Below are 22,169 nucleotides of genomic sequence, written 5' to 3'. Positions count from 1 at the left end.
CTTGTCTGCTCTTATGTCATCAATAAACACAAGTGACCCAGTGCCATTGAAAGCCATGCATGCCCATGCCATCACGTTGCCTCCACCATGTTTTACAGAGGATGTGGTGTGCCTTGGATCATGTGCCGTTCCCTTTCTTCTCCAAACTTTTTTCTTCCCATCATTCTGGTACAGGTTGATCTTTGTCTCATCTGTCCATAGAATACTTTTCCAGAACTGAGCTGGCTTCTTGAGGTGTTTTTCTGCAAATTTAACTCTGGCCTGTCTATTTTTGGTATTGATGAATGGTTTGCATCTAGATGTGAACCCTTTGTATTTACTGTCATGGAGTCTTCTCTTTACTGTTGACTTAGAGACAGATACACCTACTTCACTGAGAGTGTTCTGGACTTCAGTTGATGTTGTGAACGGGTTCTTCTTCACCAAATTAATTATGCGGCGATCATCCACCACTGTTGTCATCCGTGGACGCCCAGGCCTTTTTGAGTTCCCAAGCTCACCAGTCAATTCCTTTTTTCTCACAATGTACCCAACTGTTGATTTTGCTACTCCAAGCATGTCTGCTATCTCTCTGATGGATTTTTTCTTTTTTTTCAGCCTCAGGATGTTCTGCTTCACCTCAATTGAGAGTTCCTTTGACTGCATGTTGTCTGCTCACAGCAACAGCTTCCAAATGCAAAACCACACACCTGGAATCCACCCCTGACCTTTTAACTACTTCATTGATTACAGGTTAACGAGGGAGACGCCTTCAGAGTTAATTGCAGCCCTTAGAGTCCATTGTCCAATTACTTTTGGTCCCTTGAAAAAGAGGACGCTATGCATTACAGAGCTATGATTCCTAAACCCTTTCTCCGATTTGGATGTGGAAACTATCATATTGCAGCTGGGAGTGTGCACTTTCAGCCCATATTACATATATAATTTTATTTCTGAACATATTTTTGTAAACAGCTAAAATAACAAAACTTGTGTCACTGTCCAAATATTTCTGGCCCTAACTGTATGTGACACTGTTCAATGCCATCAGTAAGGGTCAATTCACACTGTTCTTGTTTCTATACCATATACGTAGGGAGGACAAAACATAAGCCAAGCTGCAGCTCTTGAGTGGGCGACGTTCTCCTTTGGCTTCAACGTTAAAATATAAACAGTATATTTATGTAATGTGCGGGATGGTTTTGTAGGATGCCTCTGGATGGTCCAGCAACACTCCACTATACCATCCAGCTGGAAAATACATATATTGTTCTACGCTTTTCTGATGGAGGTTCAAAGGACACTTTTTTGTTGCCACCATTGGGTAAATAGGGTCCTGTGGTACATTCAACTATACAGCAAACAAACGTTGCAAATACAGTGTGAGTTCAACCTAATGATCTATACAAAGGTTACCTAATAGAAAATCTGTATCAGAGGCCTCTACAAACCATTTGTCATTTAGACTGGTGTCTTCTTATGATTGTCCCCTTTTGACCCCAAGGTCCTATAAGTGGCTGCGAACTGTGCTCCTTATAGCTGCCCTCCTGCAACCACAGCATTTTTACTGTTCGGATATCAGACACGCATGATAAGTTGTTAGATCTAGAGCCCTTTTTTTAGATCTCAGGCAGATGATTTTGTTACAGCTCTATCTCTCGACATAAGCCATGTATTTAGCTCCAAGAACGGGATCAGATTCCATCTTGTCATATCAGAAAAGCTGTTCCCACAGTAAGGCTTCGTAAAAGTGTATCTAATATTCAATGACAAGATCCAATCCTGATTCTTCCACTAAATATAACTTTTCATGCATAGTGCCTTTAAGGGGATGTCCATTTAAAGCAAGTTATCACCTATCCACAGGATAGCTGATAACATTGATTGGTGGGTGTCTGACCACTAGGATTTCCTTCTATCAGCAAGACGGGGATGCTTTTATTCCCATTCCAAAATGGTGTGGCAGGTTGGTTGCCTGAATAACGCTGCATTCATTATTTTTGGGGCTGCTGGAATAAGCTACAGTGCTCGGCAACATCCTACGGAGTGAATGGAGAGCCAGTTGAGTAGGTGCAATGCTGCTCCATTCTAACCTGTTGTTCCAGGTCCCAGCAGTTGGACACCCACTGATCATTACATAATCACCTATCCACTGGACAAGTGATTGCTTGTTTTTACCGGACAACCCCTTTTAATCTCATCAGGTTCTGGTAGTGATATAATGGAGTGTCACCCCTCCTGATCACAGAGCACGCATGCTGTACTCAGTGTAGAAATTACTTGCAGCTCATGTACGATACACAGCATGCTCTACTTTTTTCCATCCATGATTCCTGATTATTAGTGATGAGTGAACATGCTTGGATATGGTGTTATCTGAGAACCCGAGTGTCTTCAACGTGGTCGAATAACATGTTCGAGTACCCGCGGCTGCATGTCTCGTGGATGTTTGACATCCGCAACACATACAGGGATTTCTTGTTTGAAGGGCAATCCCTGCATGTGTTGCAGCTGTCAAACATCCACGAGACATGCAGCCGCGGGGACTCAAACATATTTTTCGAGCACCTCAAAGTTACTTGTTTAGCACACGAGCATGCTCTCACCTTATCCGAGAATCTTCATTCACCACTACTGATTAACAAAAAAATTTTATGTTTTTTGTGTAAGGATCTGGAGGACAAAACAATGCTTCTAGTGCAAGGCCTGTGTTACTGCATGTTGGATGCTATAGCTGGACATTGTCGGATAGAGCATGCTTACAGCTGGTAGTGGATCAGCAAAACCATCAGAGCCAATGAAAAGATGTTATTTTTCTAAGGTGCCCTTATACTTTATATTTAAGTAGTGAGCTCCATGATTAGCAGCTCTGCGCTGTTTGAATATCGCTCCTTCCCTAGGAGTAACATGTGCCACACGAATATTGTAGAGCACCACATGTTCAGCCTTAAGTCCATAAGTGTAGCACGCTGAACGTTCCTACAGTCATGGCCAAAAGTTTTGAGAATGAGACAAATATTAATTTTTCCAAAGTCTACTGCTTCATTTTTTCTAATGGCAATTTGCATATACTCCCGAATGTCAGAGTGATCAGCTTAACAGCAATTACTGTACTTACAAAGTCAATATTTGCCCAGAAAATGACCATTAAACCCCCAAAACACATTTCAACATCATTGTAGTCCTGCCTTAAAAGGAGCAGCTAACATCGTTTTAGTGATTGATCCATTAACACAGGTGTGGGTGTTGATGAGGACAGGGCTGGCGATCAATCAGTCATGATTAAGTAAGAATGACATCACTTGACACTTTAAAAGGAGGCTGGTGCTTGGTATCATTGTTTCTCTTCAGTTAACCATGGTTATCTCTAAAGAAACATGTGCAGCCATCATTGCACTGCACAAAAATGGCCTAACAGGGAAGAGTATCGCAGCTACAAAGATTGCACCTCAGTCAACAATCTATCGCATCATCAAGAACTTCAAGGAGAGAGCTTCCATTGTTGTCAAAAAGGCTCCAGGGTGCCCAAGAAAGACCAGCAAGCGCCAGGACCGTATCTTAAAACTATTTCAGCTGCGGGATCGGACTACCAGCAGTGCCGAGCTTGCTCAGGAATGGCAGCAGGCTGGTGTGAGTGCTTCTGCACGCACTGTGAGGCGGAGACTCTTTGAGCAAGGCCTGGTTTCAAGGAGGGCAGCAAAGAAGCCACTTCTCTCCAGAAAAAAACATCAGGTACCGACTGATATTCTGCAAAAGGTACAGGGAGTGGACTGCTGAGGACTGGGGCAAAGTCATTTTCTCTGATGAATCCCCTTTTCGATTGTTTGGGACATCTGGAAAACAGCTTATTTGGAGAAGAAGAGGTGAGCGCTACCACCAGTCTTGTCTCATGCCAACTGTAAAGCATCCTGAAACCATTCATGTGTGGGGTTGCTTCTCAGCCAAGGGAATCGGCTCACTGACAGTCTTGCCTAAAAACACAGCCATGAATAAAGAATGGTACCAGAATGTCCTCCAAGAGCAACTTCTCCCAACCGTCCGAGAGCAGTTTGGCGCCCAACAATGCCTTTTCCAGCATGATGGAGCACCTTGCCATAAAGCAAAGGTGATAACTAAATGGCTCATGGAACAAAACATAGAGATTTTGGGTCCATAGCCTGGAAACTCCCCAGATCTTAATCCCATTGAGAACTTGTGGTCAATCATCAAGAGACGGGTGGACAAACAAAAACCAACAAATTCTGGCAAAATGCAAGCATTGATTACGCAAGAATGGACTGCTATCAGTCAGGATTTGGTCCAGAAGTTGATTGAGAGCATGCCAGGAAGAATTGCAGAGGTCTTGAAGAAGAAGGGTCAACACTGCAAATATTGACTTGCTGCATTAACTCATTCTAACTGTCAATATAACCTATTGGTACTCATAATATGATAGCAATTATATTTCTGTATGTGATATAAACATCAGACAAACACTAATAAAAACCAGAGGGCAGCAGATCATGTGAAAATATAATTTTGGTGTCATTCTCAAAACTTCTGGCCATGACTGTATGTTGGCATTCTCTTGCTACATCTGTTTTATCTGTGGAAACTAAAGATCACACACATAGAATTCCAATTTACCTGATCCTTCTTCTCCCTGACATCTGTCATCGGGGGAAAAGTCAGGACACCTCTGTCCATATTATATAGTTAGCCAGTCAACAGAGATTGGTAGGAATGACCTCTGTCTACAATGTATGAGTACCGTAAGCAGGTATTCCCAGCTCATACACTTATGCCATAGCCACCGGGTGTACCATAAATGTCTAACAGATGCTCATTCACTATCATTTGGGGACAGGTCCCCATAGTAGGCCATCCAGTGGCCTTTACGGCTTGCGCCTTACTTTCTTGGAAACACGAATAACAGATGAGTAGATCCGACGACATCTCAGGGCTTTATATTCACAGTCATTTTTTTAATTTTAAAGTGAATCTCCACCTTCATTTTTTTTCCATTTCAATTTTGAATTGAACTCCATTTTTGTGGTTCTTGGCTCCAAATTTCCTGGATATTGTTTTATTATTGAGGTTATGGTGATGGTTGCATTATTATCACATATTGGGTTTTGGATGCAGTTTTTGAAGCCAAAAGTAAGAAGTGGATTTTAGAGAAGGAGAAGTCTCGGGTGCCTATTCATCAAACGTTTTACTACATAAAAGTGCTGAAAAAAGCTTTGAAAATCTGCAAAATTTTTGCTCAACGCCGAGTTTCGCGAAACTCCTGAGTTTTGTCTGTGACTGGAGTAGCATTTCTGGCGTGGCGCACGGAGGTGCACAACACTGAGAAGATGCACCATATTCATTAAGCTGCATGTGCCTCTTAATGAATTCGGCTGCTTGTACCCAGTGGCTTAGGGCAAGCAATGAATCGGCACCTTTGTCTCTTCTTTACAGGTGTCTTCCATTTATGATCCATTCTTGATTTTGACTTCAAAGAGTGCGTACACTTGATGTCTGTTAGGCATGTGCAAACCTGCAGAGTTTTTCAGAAGGAAAACACTTCAGTACACGCTGGCATCTTTTTGATTTGAAGCATTTTTTGCTAAGTTTGTTGCCATTAACTTGTATTGCGTAAACTAGCGAGTGGCTTCCAATAAGAAGCCGCCTGAAGAATGGTCTGCTCACTTCTTTTAACATCTTAGCATCTTCGGAAACTTGCAGTGTGTGAAACAATCCCCAAAACTAAATGTATGCCCAGCAAGTCGTTTTTGCAGTGGATATGGATATGTTCCTTCTTTTTAGCGTTTTTTTAGTCCTTTTTCAGGTGGGTAACAGAGCATACCCCCTTGAAAAAGGCGTTGTGTGCACATACCCAAAAACTGCATCAAAAAGTGAACTTGGACTTGGAAACCTAACTTAAAACTTTACAGATTTGGAACTTTGAATCACAAAAATGGCTCACTGGCCACTATATAGATATAATTAAGAAATAATCCACTCAGAATTTCAGCCTGGCATACAGCCATGCTACATTAATGCATTCTCACAGTTGTAGATAATAACCCCAGGTTTGTAGGTCTGTTATCAATGGTGCTTCCCTCCACACCAGAGCACCCACTGCTTATGAAGACACCGACGCGCGTCCCTGCACTGTGCTGCGCGTGGCTTTGGCACTTGTTCCACCAGTTGTGCTGCTCAATGATGCTGTGGTTTTATGTCTTAGTGACTTTGTGACGTAGTAGTGACTCTCTGGTCTTTGCTTGTCTGTCTTCTCTCCAAGCTACGTCTGTGCTGTGTGGGTTTGCTTTTGTTACCGCGCCTGAGTACAGCTTTGTGCCCCCCTCCACTGCTCCCTTCTGGTCAGGTAGCTATGGCACTGCTTTCTTTTCCTCCTGCATGTCCCTCACTCTCACCACAAAGCTGCCAGTTATCAAATTAGGAAACAATCAGTAAATGACTTATTATTATTATCAGTCATGATGTAATAGGCAAGTAAGGGAATAGATCAGGGTCACACACATTATACTGAACATTATGAGACCGGCCATACTGCTTAACCATCACCATGACCCCGGGATCAAAACTAATCACCTTGGGCTACATATGTATGATCCAGGTAGTCATTGGTCCTGCCCTGTCTAGTCTCACAATTCGGCTCTGTAGGAAATATTTTAGATTCAGTTAAAGGGAATGTGCTCATTGTGAGCACTGTGCAATATAATAGCGCTATTTATGTAAAATAAATATTTTACCCAAAGTCTGACCTGCAAGTATAATATACAGTAGAAGGAACTGAGTGGATTGGTATATAGTTTTTGTGCAAAAGAAACTCAATATAATTTGTATTTTATTATTTAATTTCCCTCTCATCTTGTGCTTTGGAGTCCAGTAGGCGGTACTAATCACTGATTGACAGCTATCTCTATGCATGCACCTATATTGAAAGCGGTCAGTCTTTGAGTGAGACCTTCCACAGGACTCCTAAGCTGAGAATCAGGTGGGATTTCTTTCACTTAAAGGGGGCTGGCCACTACTTTTTTTTTATAATGGGCATCAATATCTGATTGGTAGGGGTGTGATACCCTTGACCCCTGCTGATTAGCTGTTACCTACTCTGGCCGGATGTCGGCAGAATATAGCAGCTCATTTCTATAGTGGCTTTTAACGGTTCCCTTTCCCTATTCAAGTGAACACAGGCTGGATTTGTAGCACCCGGCCGCGGGAACGATAGTTTTGATGGAGCGGATCCAGCAGCATCTGAGAACCTCCGAACGACGCATTCGCCGGTACCAGCTGATCAGCGGCAGTGCCAAGTGTCGAACCCCCACCGATCAGACAAAAAAGTAGTTGCCAACCTTTTTAATTACAATCCAAACTACTAATTTTCTATCTTTCAAAGTTGACTCCATTCTGCATTATATCAATTAGTAGGGGGCCTTCCTTTGGTAGAACTCTAGTTGTATGTTGTATCGGTACTGAAATAAATAACTACTAATATACATTTAGCCAGGAAACTTCAAATTTCTATCACTAAGTGTCAGCCACTAATCAATAAATGGGACTGATAAACATTACAGAATGCAAGGGAAACATTGGGGAATCCCACAGTTGCCGTAATCAATCATTTATACTCCTCATCTACTGTGAGTATCACCTTGTACTCCTCTTCTAGTGGCGGAGATTCTCTAACGACACTCGTTAGGAAATTGCTATTGAAGACTTATATGTTGGCTCAGTGATCTCCAGATGTGGGATCTGTGTCAGGCTGTGATAAGAGCCAGTGAGCAATGAAGCGTTGAAAAGATCATCGATCAGATCATCAATACACATTGGCAACTCTGAAAATCCCATTCCTTCGCATGCTTTATACCGTATGTGACCGTATACTGTACGTCTACCCGGCAGCTGTCCTGGCTGTCAGAGATCTGGACACTCGGAATGACACTTCTTATCCAAGAGCGCTTTGTGAAGGAGTACATTTAATGGTTAAAGGGATTGTCCACATCTGAGGACATTTTTTTATTTCTTTCTTTAAATGGATCAAAATGATTTTTACAATTTCATTAAACATTTTGCACATTCCACTTTTATGTGTGTGGTCTGCGGTCATAAATCAACTGAAAAAAGACAGTTAAAAGAGATAGAAATTCTCCAAGTGGATAGCTAGAATGAACTCACTGACAGATTCCCAGTTAACTAATTCTGCAGCCACATAGACAATGCAACACCGAGCCTATAAAAAACAAATCGGTGCAACATTTTTATGAAGCCCAATTACAAACATTTTTTTTTCCCACCAAAAAATGAATGCAGTTAAGAATAAAAATGTTTCCCCAAAATTGGATAACCCCTTTAAATAGTTATAACTTTATCACGTTATTACAGAGTAGGGTGAAATAAGGATATTATAGACTAATGTTATTTTGTAGAATTTTGCCACTTGCTTACTTTACCTCTATCCGACATTTCTTGTCGGACTTGTACTGCCAATGAGAAGTGCTCAGAGAATCAATGAAAGGAACAGTCCGGGCAATCCTGATACCCTGTGTTATGCCTTGTGTGGACCTCCAGGGTCATCATGTCCAACCCCCTGATCAATGCAGGATTCACTAAACCATCTCAGACAGATGTCTGTCCAGCCTCTGTGTGAAGACTTCCATTGAAGGAGAACTCACCACCTCTCGTGGCAGCCTGTTCCTCTCATTGATCCCACTCACTGTCACATAGTTTTTTCTAATATCTAATCTGTGTCTCCTTCCCAGAACCTAGATCTCTGACTTGCCATCATAATATCCACGCAAACGCTACGCATTGTCTGATATCACAACATTCTTCAGTCCTCCGTATATTAATCTGACGATTAACTGTCTAATAGTTCTAGTGTTGGGACTAGTCCAGTCGAATATGGTGTTTTTACCGAAGCTTCATATAGAGAATCTACATACGCAGTAATAACCACTTGTTCCACTGTCCATCACGTCACAGATTAATACAATACTTTCTAACCATTTTTTCTCCACCATACCATTAATTTTATATGAGGTTGCTTTTTTATATACCTGTTATGACTTTTTTCCATTGTTCTTTCAGTCCTGAGTCCCAAAGTTCTAGGTATCGCGATTGCACGGTATGATTTCTGTGCGAGAGACATGAGGGAGCTGTCCTTATTCAAAGGCGATGTGGTAAAGATCTATACCAAGTCGGGGACCAATGGCTGGTGGAGAGGAGAAACGAATGGAAAGGTACATAATGGTGGAAGAGGGGATATAATATAATAAATTAATATAACAAAAGCCACTGCTTAAGGTTAAGCTTAACTGGTAATGACGTAAAAGTAAAGGCACGCTAAGACTACAAAAATCCAGCAGAAAATAACCTGATTAGGAGTTTAGGGTGTAACTAATAAAGATTATGATGCCCATATTTTGTGTAAATAGTGGGTCTAAGATCACAGATAGACGGCTGTATAACTTGTGCGAGGATCGCATTGCATTCCTCGGACTGGCTGTCTGCTCTCCTAACCTGAGCTTGACAGCTGCAGAGACATACCTGCGGTCATGCTTGGGTCAGGAGAGCAGACAGCCAGTCCGAGAATTGCGATGCTATCTTCGCATGAATTATACGGCTGTCTGTCTGCACCCTAAGGCTTCCAGTTTCCCTGTATGGAGAATTCAAAGAAAATGTTAGGAGACTTATAGGCCATGCAATGCTCCCCTGGTAATTTAAATATGCAAATAACCACTTCCTAGCGTAAAAGGATTGGCACTTTAGTACCACCTATTAGAAGTAGTAATCCTTAAAGTCAATATCGACTCTTGAAAGGGCCTTGCCTCACCACTTAGGATATGAAAACAAACCAGACACTCCATTTGCAGACACATGTTTTGGGGTAATTTACCTCATTAGTGCAAAGCCAAAGAACTGGTTTGACTGGTTGAGAGGCCTCTGACATAGTTTAAGGTGTACAGTTTCTCATTGTGGAGACTTCCTAGTCACCGTAAGGAGACTTACCCCGCCGATCGAGCTCTCGTGCTTTGCACTGATGAGGGACATACAACCCTGAAACACTTGTATGCAAATTGAGTTTGTGTTGGTTCTTTATCCTACATTATGTGGCAAGGCCCTTCAAAGAGGATCTTTCACCAAATTTTTCATGTTGAACTGGAAACACAGTGTAATTACATCTTTCTGTTTTGGAGATATTAGTCGATGAAAGTATTTGACACTTAAACAGTTATTTTTAAGTCTGCGTGGGTATTACCAGAGAGATTTCACTAGAGGCATGTACTTATTCCTCTTTGTGAACTGACCAATCATAAGAAGGCAGTAACACACTGGAGAAAGAAGAACACGCCCCCACAATAGCTTAGATCAGGGGTCCCCAACCCGTAGCTCGCGAGCCACATGTGGCTCGCCTGCTCCAGGCATGTGGCTCGCCGACGGTCACTGAAAAAAGTCCCCAAGGAGCTGCCCTGCCCCGCCCCGCTGCCTGTAATACCCGCCCGCCACATGCTCCTGCTATGTGGGAAAGGAGCCGCCCCGCCGGCTGTATTACCCGCCCCCTGCCTGTAATACCCGCCCACCACCTGCTCCTGCTATGTGTGAAAGGAGCCGCCCCGCCGGCTGTATTACCCGCCCCCCTGCCTGTAATACCCACCCACCACCTGCTCCTGCTATGTGTGAAAGGAGCCGCCCCGCCGGCTGTATTACCCGCCCCCCTGCCTGTAATACCCACCCGCCACCTGCTCCTGCTATGTGTGAAAGGAGCCGCCCCGCCGGCTGTATTACCCGCCCCCCTGCCTGTAATACCTGCCCACCACCTGCTCCTGCTATGTGTGAAAGGAGCCGCCCCGCCGGCTGTATTGCCCGCCCCCCTGCCTGTAATACCTGCCCACCACCTGCTCCTGCTATGTGTGAAAGGAGCCGCCCCGCCGGCTGTATTACCCGCCCCCCTGCCTGTAATACCCACCCACCACCTGCTCCTGCTATGTGTGAAAGGAGCCGCCCCACCGGCTGTATTACCCGCCCCCCTGCCTGTAATACCCACCCACCACCTGCTCCTGCTATGTGTGAAAGGAGCCGCCCCGCCGGCTGTATTACCCGCCCCCCTGCCTGTAATACCTGCCCACCACCTGCTCCTGCTATATGTGAAAGGAGCCGCCCCGCCGGCTGTATTACCCGCCCCCCTGCCTGTAATACCCACCCGCCACCTGCTCCTGCTCTGTGTGAAAGGAGCCGCCCCGCTGGCTGTATTACCCGCCCCCCTGCCTGTAATACCCACCCGCCACCTGCTCCTGCTCTGTGTGAAAGGAGCCGCCCCGCCGGCTGTATTACCAGCCCCCCTGCCTGTAATACCCACCCGCCACCTGCTCCTGCTATGTGTGAAAGGAGCCGCCCCGCCGGCTGTATTACCCGCCCCCCTGCCTGTAATACCCACCCGCCACCTGCTCCTGCTATGTGTGAAAGGAGCCGCCCCGCCGGCTGTATTACCCGCCCCCCTGCCTGTAATACCCACCCGCCACCTGCTCCTGCTCTGTGTGAAAGGAGCCGCCCCGCCGCTTGCAATACCTGCCCCGTAATTTGCCGCTCCTCCAGCGTCAGCGACCGCATTCACTCCTGCGCAGTGGAGCGGGTCACTGTGATCTGTTAAAGTCGCACAAAGTCTCGCAAGACTTCACAAATCTCGCAAGACTTTGGTTACTGCGGCTTCTATAGAGCACAGTGAGCCGCGCCTCTGCGCAGGAGTGAATGCGGTCGCTGATTGCGGAATCCGGATAGAAGGGCAGGCTAGTCCAAGTAAAGCACTTAGCATAAGTATATATAAGCGTCCTAACAAGCATTTTAAAGCTAACCTGTCACCCCCCATTACCTATTGGTAAAAGAGCCACCTTCAGCAGCACTAAGGCTGCATTCTCTGAAGGTGGCTCTTATGTTTTTTTTTTATCACAAGTAATGCAGAAATAGGGCTGTTTTCCACTTGCGAGATACACATCCGTGTCTCGCATGTGGAAACGAAGCTCTGGCGCCGGCACTCCAGAGGGGAGCGTGCGGCCGCATAGCAACACATGGAGCCGCACGCTCCGCTCTGGAGTGCCAGCGCCAGAGCTTCGTTTCCACATGCGAGACACGGACGTGTATCTCGCAAGTGGAAAACAGCCCATACAAATATAATTGCGTGCCATACCTGTATTGAGTCAGGGAGGTATGTTTTCTCCCCCTGACTCAAGCGCCTCGCTGCCATCCATCATCCCCCTCATTCCCCCGGGCGCCGCCTTTATCTGCATTGTGGCTCTCGACCAACTTTCATAGCAGAATGTGGCTCTCAAGGTAAGAAAGGTTGGGGACCCCTGGCTTAGATAATGCTCATTGTGAGACATCTATTGACTAACAGTCTGCTCTCCTCTTCCAAGTGATGACATTTGCTGGAGCAAAGCAGATCTGAGTGTGATTAGCAGATTAAGGCTACTTTCACACTAGTGTCGTTTTGGATACGTCGCAATGCGTCGTTTTGGCGAAAAAAACGTATCCTGTAAAGTTGTCTGCAGGATGCGTTTTTTCCCCATACACTAACATTAGCGGCGCATTACCACACGTCGCAACCGTCGTGCGACGGTTGCGTCGTGTTGTGGCAGACCATCCGAACAAAAAAACGTTGCTTGCAACGGTTTTTTGAGCATCGTGTCCGCCATTTCCGACCGCGCATGCGCAGTCGGAACTTCGCCCCCACCTCCCCACAACTCACAATGGGGCAGCGGATGCATTTTTCCAACGCGGACACGACGCTCAAAAAACCGATGTGCGGCGCTTCAACAGTATGCGTCGGTGCGACGGGCCGAGTACACGCTAGTGTGAAAGTAGCCTTAATTGTCAGTGCTCAATGTGGGGTATGGGCCGTACTGCAGAAGTTGTGTCTCATTACAAACACTTCTGTTAGCTTTCTTCTCAAATTCAAATTAGCCTTGTTGGCAGAACAAAATACACATTAACAATACCAAAGCAAGTGTAGTGCTGCCATCTCTACTGTACTGCTTCTTTAAAGAACCAGTGTTGACTTGTCATGATGAGCTTCTGGTGAGTTTTTGATGCTGCAGAATTTCTATACCTATTATTTAAATTACGGTAGATTTCTTGTGTTTTTTTCATTGCTTTTCTTTAACTTGCGGTTTTCACCCTGTGTTTTATGCCTTTTTTGGTGTGTCATGCTTTTTAATAAATCTGTTTTGTTTTTGATACTTCCTGGTACTTGGCTTTTGAAAACTATATTGATATACTTAGGTGCGGATTACATGTGTACTGACACGTTTCAGGCATGGAAATGTGTTAAAACCTCGTGCATTTTTACATTTGGATTTTCCACATCTAAAGCAAGTCTATGGGGAAAATTTGCAAAGAAAACTCAGGGTACCTGCAAGAGAGATTGAGATGTTGCAGACCCATTCCATCATTGCCCAGTTGTTTCCCAACACTTAGCGGTGACATTTAATCCCTGAATAAAAGGGCAATAACCTGCAATCCTCTGTGTGTTGGTGCTGTAAAGAGTGAAGTGGTCTTACTTTGGTTTCTTTCCTTTCCACCCACAGGTTGGTTGGTTTCCATCCACATATGTAGAAGAAGATGAATGATGTTAACGATCTTCACTGTAACACTGGAAATATTTCTGAAGTTTGCAAACATCGGCTTAACCACATCTGTAGCATGGAGTAATTGCTGAATTCTCCACTGTCTCAATACTGTTCATGTATCTAAGGAGCATGCTCTGAATTGGGGACTCGTACGCTTTTGGGATGTACCATGGCATTGCAGGCCTGATGGTGCACAGATTGAAATGGACCTGAACCTGTTCTTGTGTGAGAAGAGCTGAAAAATTGTATTCAGAACAACTAAGCCATATCTAACTATGCCAAACCGAAGTAGCTCACACACACAGTGCCTATACAGTGTAACTACCCCACTGGAGTTTTTCATGTTTTATATTGTTACAGCATTGAATGGGTTTGTTTTTGGCTTTATTTAGATCATTTAAGGTCAATGTTACAAGTCCTATAATAAATGTAAATGTCACCTGTCACCCCTAAAATTCTTCACCGAGACATATAACGTCACGTCCACCCATCAAAACACTGCATGTCATGACTTTCCGAAATTCCTCAAGCTCGTAGAGTTCATGTGAAATGAGCCATCAGCCCCAGGTTCTCAGTTGGGTTTTAGGTCTGGACTTCTATCACAGGAACAATGGGGCAGATGTACTTCTGTTCAAGAAATCCGGAATTGGAGGCACCGACTTCTTGGAACAAATAATTTTCGAAAAATATATAGCGCCCAAAGGAATAGACGTCTGCTCGTCTAAAGTGTCTAGGAAAGCGGGCTTGGGTTTGTCAAGTCGCAAAACACTCCAAATTTCTGATGTGCGCCAATTTGGCGGCAGGGCGGACTACTGATACTACCAAAGAAGAGACTTGAACGAGGACATAGCGTGCGCCATTGTAAAGCCAGGCAAACGCTCCAGTACACTGCATAAGCCAATAGTACCAGCATATATTTTACAAGACAAATATGCTTCTCCACTTAGAAGAAAATTAATTTCCTTTCTGATCTGATTTTTCACTCAGAAATAGAACTAAAATCTGTCTTAGTTGTGTGAGGAGGCGGGAGGAGCAGAGTAAGGGAGTAAACAGAGAAATGGTGCTGCTGTTTTCTTCTGAACAAGTTTTACATAGACACAGGAGAGCAGGAATCCATCACCCTCGTATCTGCGTGTGCTGCGCTTGGGAGACATCATACCAGCTTGTCTGCCCCTCTGGCTCAGTGACAACTGTAATTTAGGCCAAGTTCCCATGTGGGTTCGGCAGCCCTGCGTAGGGCTGCGTACGTTTTCCCTTCATATCCGCACAGCTGCGCATGCGTCCTGCGTACCTATCTTTAACATTGGGCATGCAGGGACATGCGTTTGTCTGCGGATGCGTCCGCATGCATCATTTTGATGTGCCGCTAAACGCAACATGTTGTGTTGCCGTGCGGTCGGCAGGTACGTCAAAATGACTCATGCGGAGGCATCCGCAGACAAACGCATGTCCCTGTGTACCCAGTGTTAAAGATAGGTACGCAGGACGCATGCGCAGCTGTGCGGATATGAAGGGAAAAAGTATGCAGGGCTGCCGAACGCAAATGTGAACTTAGCCTTAGAAACACAACCTGCATCCAGCTGTTGAAAAATGTGTATTAAAAAGCCATTTAATGACCAGAAAGAGTATTATACCAAATCTGCACTTACATGACAACTTATTCCTTACAATCACCGGAAAAGACAGGTGTGCTGCGCATTTCTGAGTAAAAGTTGCGCTAATTTATAATCCTTTATTGATAAACATGACATAAATCTCCATTTCTTTTATTTTTGTTGCAAGAAAAATATTTAATATTTGCAATGGATGTAAATGAAACATGAAAAATGAACATGTGGTGAGTGATTTCTATATATTGTAGGTGCTGATATACATCCACACATGTTGCAGGGCTGAATGTGTCGTTAGTCAGTATACTCCACGTCCCTTTATTGGTGACTGCTTCGGCGCCATCTAGGTACTGCCGCTCAGTCCCACTCACAAAGCACAGCCATACTTATAAGTGTGCGAGGACCCATTTAGACAGCTGATTGGTAGGGATGCCAAGGCTCAGACTGCCAAAAATCCAACATTAATAGTTACCCTAAGGTTACCCCCTTTGAGACTGTGCATTTACAGATGTAGTGTTTTTCAACTAACACACAATGCATTAAACTATACCGCGTCACTAAAGAATATCGTGAGGCAGAAAGCTGTAACTGGACACTTAGCGCTCGCTCACATCACCATATTAATCGGATGAGTGCTGTCCGAGTATTTATCGGAGAGCCGTTGGACCAATGATGTGTAATGGGGCAATGGGGTTTTTTTTTTCATATCAATTTGGCATGAGAAAAAAATTGCAGCATTCATGCGTTTCATTGTGTCATTAGCAAAATCAACCCGATTCTCTGAGAATCTATGGACATGTGACCCAAGTCTTAAAGGGAACCTGTCACCCTTGCATTCTGTCAAGGTGGCTCTTTTATTTGGCGTCCCTTCAAACGCTGAAATATTCGTTTTTTTTAATTTGCCCGCCATGCCTGTAGTCTGTCTGGGGGGGGAAGGGGGCATGTCTTTTCCCCCCGGTCGCAAACGCCTCCCAGCCATCACTCGGCTCTTCCGGGCGCTGCCTAATCTGCCTTCCTGATCGTCCCTGGCGCCTGCGCTGTAAGTTCCCATCATGTGATGTGAGTCAAAGGGCAGCGCAAACTGCGCATGCCCGAAAAAGGAACTTACAGCGCAGGCGTCGGGGACGCCCGGAGGGGCCGAGTGATGGCTGGGAGGTGTTTGTGTCCAGCGGAAAAGATATGCCACCCGGACAGACTACAGGTATGGCAGGCAAATTAAAAAAACGAATATTCCAGCGTTGGAAGGGACCCCAAATAAAAGAGCCACCAGCAGGATTTTACCCCGCAAACTGTTTATATGCGCATGTAGCTCTTGCCACCACAGGTCCACCAATACCTTTACATAGCCAGTCCGTTCCTTCGTTACTGAGAAAACAGTGTTTAAATTAATATGCAAATGAGGCATATGTCAGCTATTCCCTGACCATCGCCACCTTCTTCTTCTCCTTTCCTATGCAACTTCAAGCAAAGGAACCATCAAGTCAGCAGCGTAAGGCAGCGCCGGGCAGAGAAAGCTGGGGAGAACACAGGCTTGGGAAGTGCTTCCAGCCACTAAAAGCACTTTAGCCTCATTTGCATAATGAGTCAAAAAACGATTTCTCTGAAACAGAAGAACGGAATGGCTAGTTAAAGGTAATGCAGGACTTGTCTATTCAAGACATACATGCTCTTGTAAACAGTTATAGGGCTGAAATCCTGCTAAAAAATCCCTTTAACACAGCACAAGCCATTAAAAATGTTAAGGTAGGTGTCAAGTTATGTGATATCTTCTTGTATGATTGTATATATGTAATGTTAGGAAACGCTTTTACACCTGCAGCTAAACTTGGGACAAATGAATTACCAAATGACGCCATTCAGCTCTGCTACATCTATGAAATCCTGCATTTGTCCATCCGATGGGACACATATTTATATATTGTGTGTACATAGTGGGCCTGCCATGCTTTATGTCATTCTCTACTAGTAAGTGTCATTTAATGGGATATCTACAGAAAACATTGAAGGCCGGAGCAGCTGGAAATAGATGGTAACATGTATTGCGGCATGCTCTATTATTTATGAATTTCCCAATTTTTCTGTATTATTTCTTTCTACCTGTAATGTGAATGCACAGAAACTTTGTTCTATATTTTGTACTCTGAGATTCAGATTATTATTTATTGCAAGATGTAGGATTAACAGTATTAATTTCTCTTATCTTTTCTACCACCTAAGAAAATGTTTAGATGCCACTTTTTTTCATTATGCATCTTCACTTTAAACAAGCTTCTGAATTTTATTGGTTTTTTTACTTGACAATAATTTACTGAATAAACCAAAAATACAGACAAAGCGTGTGTAGTTATTAATTCCACATAAAGATAAAAGCGCCGCCATCATGTAAGGCTGGTTTCACATTTGCGTTTTTTGCCACTGCGTTTTAGCGCAAAAAATACTTAATATTAAAAACGCATGCGTTTTTTTGCATGTGTTTTGCCGCGTTTTGCCGCCGCATGCATCTTTTGTATGCATGCGTTGTGTTGCAGAAATGCAACATGTAGTAACTTTTAGCGGCGTTTTTTGCCGCAAAAAAACGCATGTTTTTTGCCGCAAAAAAACGCATGCGTTTTTTTTGCGGCAAAAAAACGTATTGCTGTCTATGTAAACGCATGCGTTTTTAAGCACATGCGTTTGGTTGCGTTAAAAACGCATGCGTTTTTATTAAAAAAAACAAGAAAAAACACTGATAAGCCACCCCACACCATAAAATTGATAAAGGGATCCTAACCCTACCCCTAACCCTTGGGATCCTAACCCTAACCCTAAGGGTTAGGGTTAGGATCCCAAGGGGTAGGGTTAGGGGTAGGGTTAGGGTTAGGATCCCTTAGGGTTAGGATCCCTAGGGTTACTAGGGATCATAACCCTAGCTATTTCTGTTTATAGTGGGTTTCCTTGTTGATTTTGATGATTGGCAGCTGTCACACACTTCTCATCATGCGTTTAAAAAACGCAAACGCATGAAAAAAGGCACGTAAACGCGTCAAAACGCCGCATTTGTAATAAAACATGCAAAAACGCATGCCTCTAAAAACGCGGCGTTTTACCGCGTTTACATGCGTTTTTTTCACCACATGCGTTTGCGTTTAAAACGCTGCGTTTTTAAACGCAAATGTGAAACCAGCCTTAATGCATACCCAACATCGGTGCAATCTAACAATGTCTAAGGGTTTTACAAGCATGGAAAAAGGCCCCCGTCATACAAGGCCAAACCTACAGATATATGTTCCCTCCATTGGGTTCCAGGAGCAGAAACAACAAGGGAAATGGAAATGACCCTGTTTGAATTTAAAGTGGTCCAGAAGGCTGAACTTTGCCCTATACTGTCGGTACATATGCCAGGCAAATCTTCCCAAGTAAAGGACTTGTCCACTCTCGTTGCCCCGCTGACAGTGCTAGACTGTGTAGGGTCACACTCGTGACAAATGAAATGGTAATATCCAGTCGTCAACTAGGCTATTTTTACATTGAGTGCTGCAGTGCCATTTCAGAGTTTCCATGTGGGATCATTTCCCAATGGGAATTTTGGCTGTGGCGTTCGTGAGTTCGCACGTTAAAAAAATGTTATTCTGTACAGTGCACTTTTCTTACCGAATTCTTCTGTATATAACTGTGTAGTCTGCTGAACTATTCTATACTGCTGAAAACCCCCAGTAACACATTTAACTGGAGCTGCGTATAATATCTTAGTAAGGACACCAGCATCATCAGGTCTAGGAGATTTATATAAAGAAGCGCACATAGTTTGTTTTCCTCTTAACTGCATCTGTCAAATCTTATACTTCACTTTATGCATAGTATACTTATTTCCATGTAATTCAGCCTCACGTTTTTTTCCTTCAGCGTTCATCTTGATTTTTGTATGTTATTTCTCTATGCTCTGCTATCAATCCCGTTATGAATTTGTACAGCATTACATGGCCAACTAGACCCATCTCTATCTGCTGGCAGGATACTGTGGTTATTCTTTCCTCTAAATAAACAGATAGATCCTAAGTATACAGTGAGAGAGGGGGAACTGATGTCTCCTACATTCTATCTTGGTGGAAGGCACTGCGCAGTCATCATCATTATTTGTGATATAAGCTCCTGTCCTCTTCCCCTATAAAGAACTTCAGATGTATAGTCCATGTAGTTACTTAATGCAGGCAGTTCTGGTAACCACCTTCAGAAAACATAATACCAAGTGATCCAAAAGGTGTCACCATATGATCGCATGACCTAACTGACACATGACATGAACTTCCTGATAGAAAGGAACAACTACGTAAGGTAAATCTAGCTGAATTCTATGCATTGGGGAGTTAGTGACAAGAATAATAAAAAAAAAATTACGTTTTTATTGTGAAATCTCATGACAGATATGTTTTTGGCAAGCTCCTGTAAAATGTTTTATGGCATTTTTTTGTACATGGTATGTTTTTCCTACTTCTTTTACTTCATTTGGGCACATTTGGAGATTTTTTTTCAAGCAGAACCTTCTCAAAAAATAAACCTGTTACTTTTTTTCCCCAAAAACCTGGAAAAAAAGCAGCATGTGTAATCAATAAGATGCCTATTCAAAACGTATTTAATTAAACAAGCCACTCCAAAAGGCACAAAAAAAAACTGTGTGAAAACCATAAGGGTATGTGCACATTGAGGTTGTTTTAGGAGTTTTTGGAGCAGAAACTGAGCAAAAACTCTCTAAATGCTCCTCCCCTAAGGGTGGGTGCACATGGCGTTTTCCTATGCAAAGCTCTTTCAGTAAAAAGCTGGTGGTCTTTTCCTGAAGCAGTTTGGCCTTAGTTTTTGCAGCAGCTCCACTACCCACATCTTTTTGGTTATAAATTAAATCCGTGATCCTCATCCTTTTTTATCGTGAAAGTCACATTCAACTTAAGAGGTACTCACAAGCCAATCCAGTCCCCCACCTCACCCCATCCCAAACCCACCACAGTAGTGAAATACAGAACCCACCATGACCAATGTGATAATAGCCGAGGTTTCCGCGCAGAAAGCAAACTGAGACCTTGTACCTCACTCCCATAGAGGCAGTATATTTACATCCAACGGATCCCATTTTACTGCAATTCGGTATTCCCGTATCATGTATACTCTGCACACTATTGCCATAGAGAGCATCTATGAGTGAGGGCTTACCTTTTGCGTGCCGAGCTGACATTTTTGTTGATACCACTTTGGGGTAGATACGATGTTTTGATCTTTTGTTATGTCATTTTATTGCAATGTTAAGGCAACGAAAAAAAACAATTCTGGCGCTTTGATTTTTTTTTCTTGTTACACCATTTACCGATTGGACTACGGTAATTCTTTTTACGCATCGATAGATCGAGCAATTCTGAACCCAGCAATACCAGATATGTGTGTTTTTGATTTTTTTTATTGATTTATTTTGAACGGGGCAAAAAGGAGGTGATTTGAATTTTTATATAATATTTTTAAAAACCTTTTTTTCAAATTTTTACTTGCTTCAATAGTTTTCCTAGGAGACATGAAGCTGTGATCTTCTAATCACTTGTGCTTCTGCTGCACACAGCAGGGCTTCAGGCAGGGCCGGCTCCAGGTTTTCATGGGCCCTGGGTGAAAGAGTCCCAATGGGCCCCTTTAACACATACCACAATTCATAATGTACGGATACGGCAGAGAAATATAGGTATAGTACAATGCCAAAGATTTCACTTACATCTTACATTACATGAGTGATATCTATTTTGCATTCTACATTAGCTCTGAAACCGGACAGTATAGTCCTCTATACAGAATAATGAGCCCCATATATTCCTCCAAAGAGAATAATGAGCCCCATATATTGCTCCATACAGTATAACTGGCACCACATAGTCCTCTGTACAGAATAATGAGCCCCATATATTGCTCCAAACAGAATAATGAGCCCAATATTATGTTCCATACAGAATAATGAGCCTCATATAATGCTCCATACATTATAATGGGCACCACAGAGTACTCCATACAGAATGAGCCGTATATATTGCTCCATACGGAATTGACCCCATATAATGCTCCATACAGTATAGTGAGCCACATATAATTCTCCATACAGTATATGATGGGCCCCATCTATTGCTCCATATATAATGAGTATCGCAAGTGCCAGGGCCCGGAGCAGGCGGGGGGTCCACTCGTGGGGGTCAGCACTATAGCGCGCCAGTGTCCCCTACAGTGAATGGGCCCCCCTGCCTGCTCAGGGCCCCGGCACTTGCCAGGGTGCGTCCAGTGCTGACGCCGACCCTGGCTTCAGGTAAATTTTCAGGTTACCAGAGTTCAAAGCCACCTGGTCTCCCGGCAGCTGCCGGGCCTGAAAACCTCATATGAAACTTTGAGGGACATTTTAAGGTTACTGAAGCTTCCTGCTGCTGGAACAATTAAAGGCTGTAAGCTATGGATAAGGGTGTGTATTTTACTGTACTTGTTAATAAATAGAAAAATAAATGATTGATCCAAAAAAATTCTACCAATCCCAAGAAAATAATAATATGCAGCAGGGTAGAAAAGGTACTAAATTAAATAAAATGTAACTTTTAATATTAGTATTTAAAATCGTAAAAGACAAGAGCAACTAACACACAAAATGACATCTGCCACAAAATGGTAATAAATGGAACGGTCTCACCCAGGTATGTTCCTCCTGGTCTCTCTGGCAGTTCCAAAGGGAATACTTCAGGTTGATCCCAGAAGTATTCCCTTTGGAACTCCCAGAGAGACCAGGAGGAACATGAAGTACGATCTACCTGGGTGAGACCGTTCCATTTATTACCATTTTGTGGCAGATGTCATTTCTTATGCGAGTGTAACCATATGGTTTATTATGTTGATATGGTATAGCTGGACTCTCTACTTTTGAGTATGCTGACATTACCCAGGGACACTGCTATATTGCGATTTTTGCTCGGCCCTATTAGATGTT

The 22,169-nt window shown here is 43.5% G+C and overlaps 1 protein-coding gene across 3 annotated transcripts in view; it reads left to right on the top strand.

The window, feature by feature from the left end:
* Positions 1-17,518, top strand: part of VAV3 (vav guanine nucleotide exchange factor 3) — a 237,549-nt gene extending 220,031 nt beyond the window's left edge. Inside the window, exons 26-28 of one of the 3 annotated variants that reach the window (XM_069737387.1) lie at positions 6,248-6,331; positions 9,058-9,209; positions 13,548-13,721. In XM_069737387.1, coding sequence (XP_069593488.1) covers positions 6,248-6,331; positions 9,058-9,209; positions 13,548-13,589 — 278 coding nt within the window. In that variant the 3' untranslated portion in view covers positions 13,590-13,721. Of the gene's footprint in view, positions 1-6,247; positions 6,332-9,057; positions 9,210-13,547 lie in introns of all 3 variants that reach the window. The other 2 variants (XM_069737388.1, XM_069737389.1) reach the window with 2 other exon arrangements.
* Positions 17,519-22,169: the final 4,651 nt, after the last annotated feature.

The sequence above is a fragment of the Ranitomeya imitator genome, chromosome 8 (genome assembly GCF_032444005.1).
Source record: "Ranitomeya imitator isolate aRanImi1 chromosome 8, aRanImi1.pri, whole genome shotgun sequence".
Classification (NCBI taxonomy): domain Eukaryota; kingdom Metazoa; phylum Chordata; class Amphibia; order Anura; family Dendrobatidae; genus Ranitomeya; species Ranitomeya imitator.
Note: the sequence above shows the minus strand (reverse complement) of the source record. Positions and strands in the feature narration are given on the sequence as shown.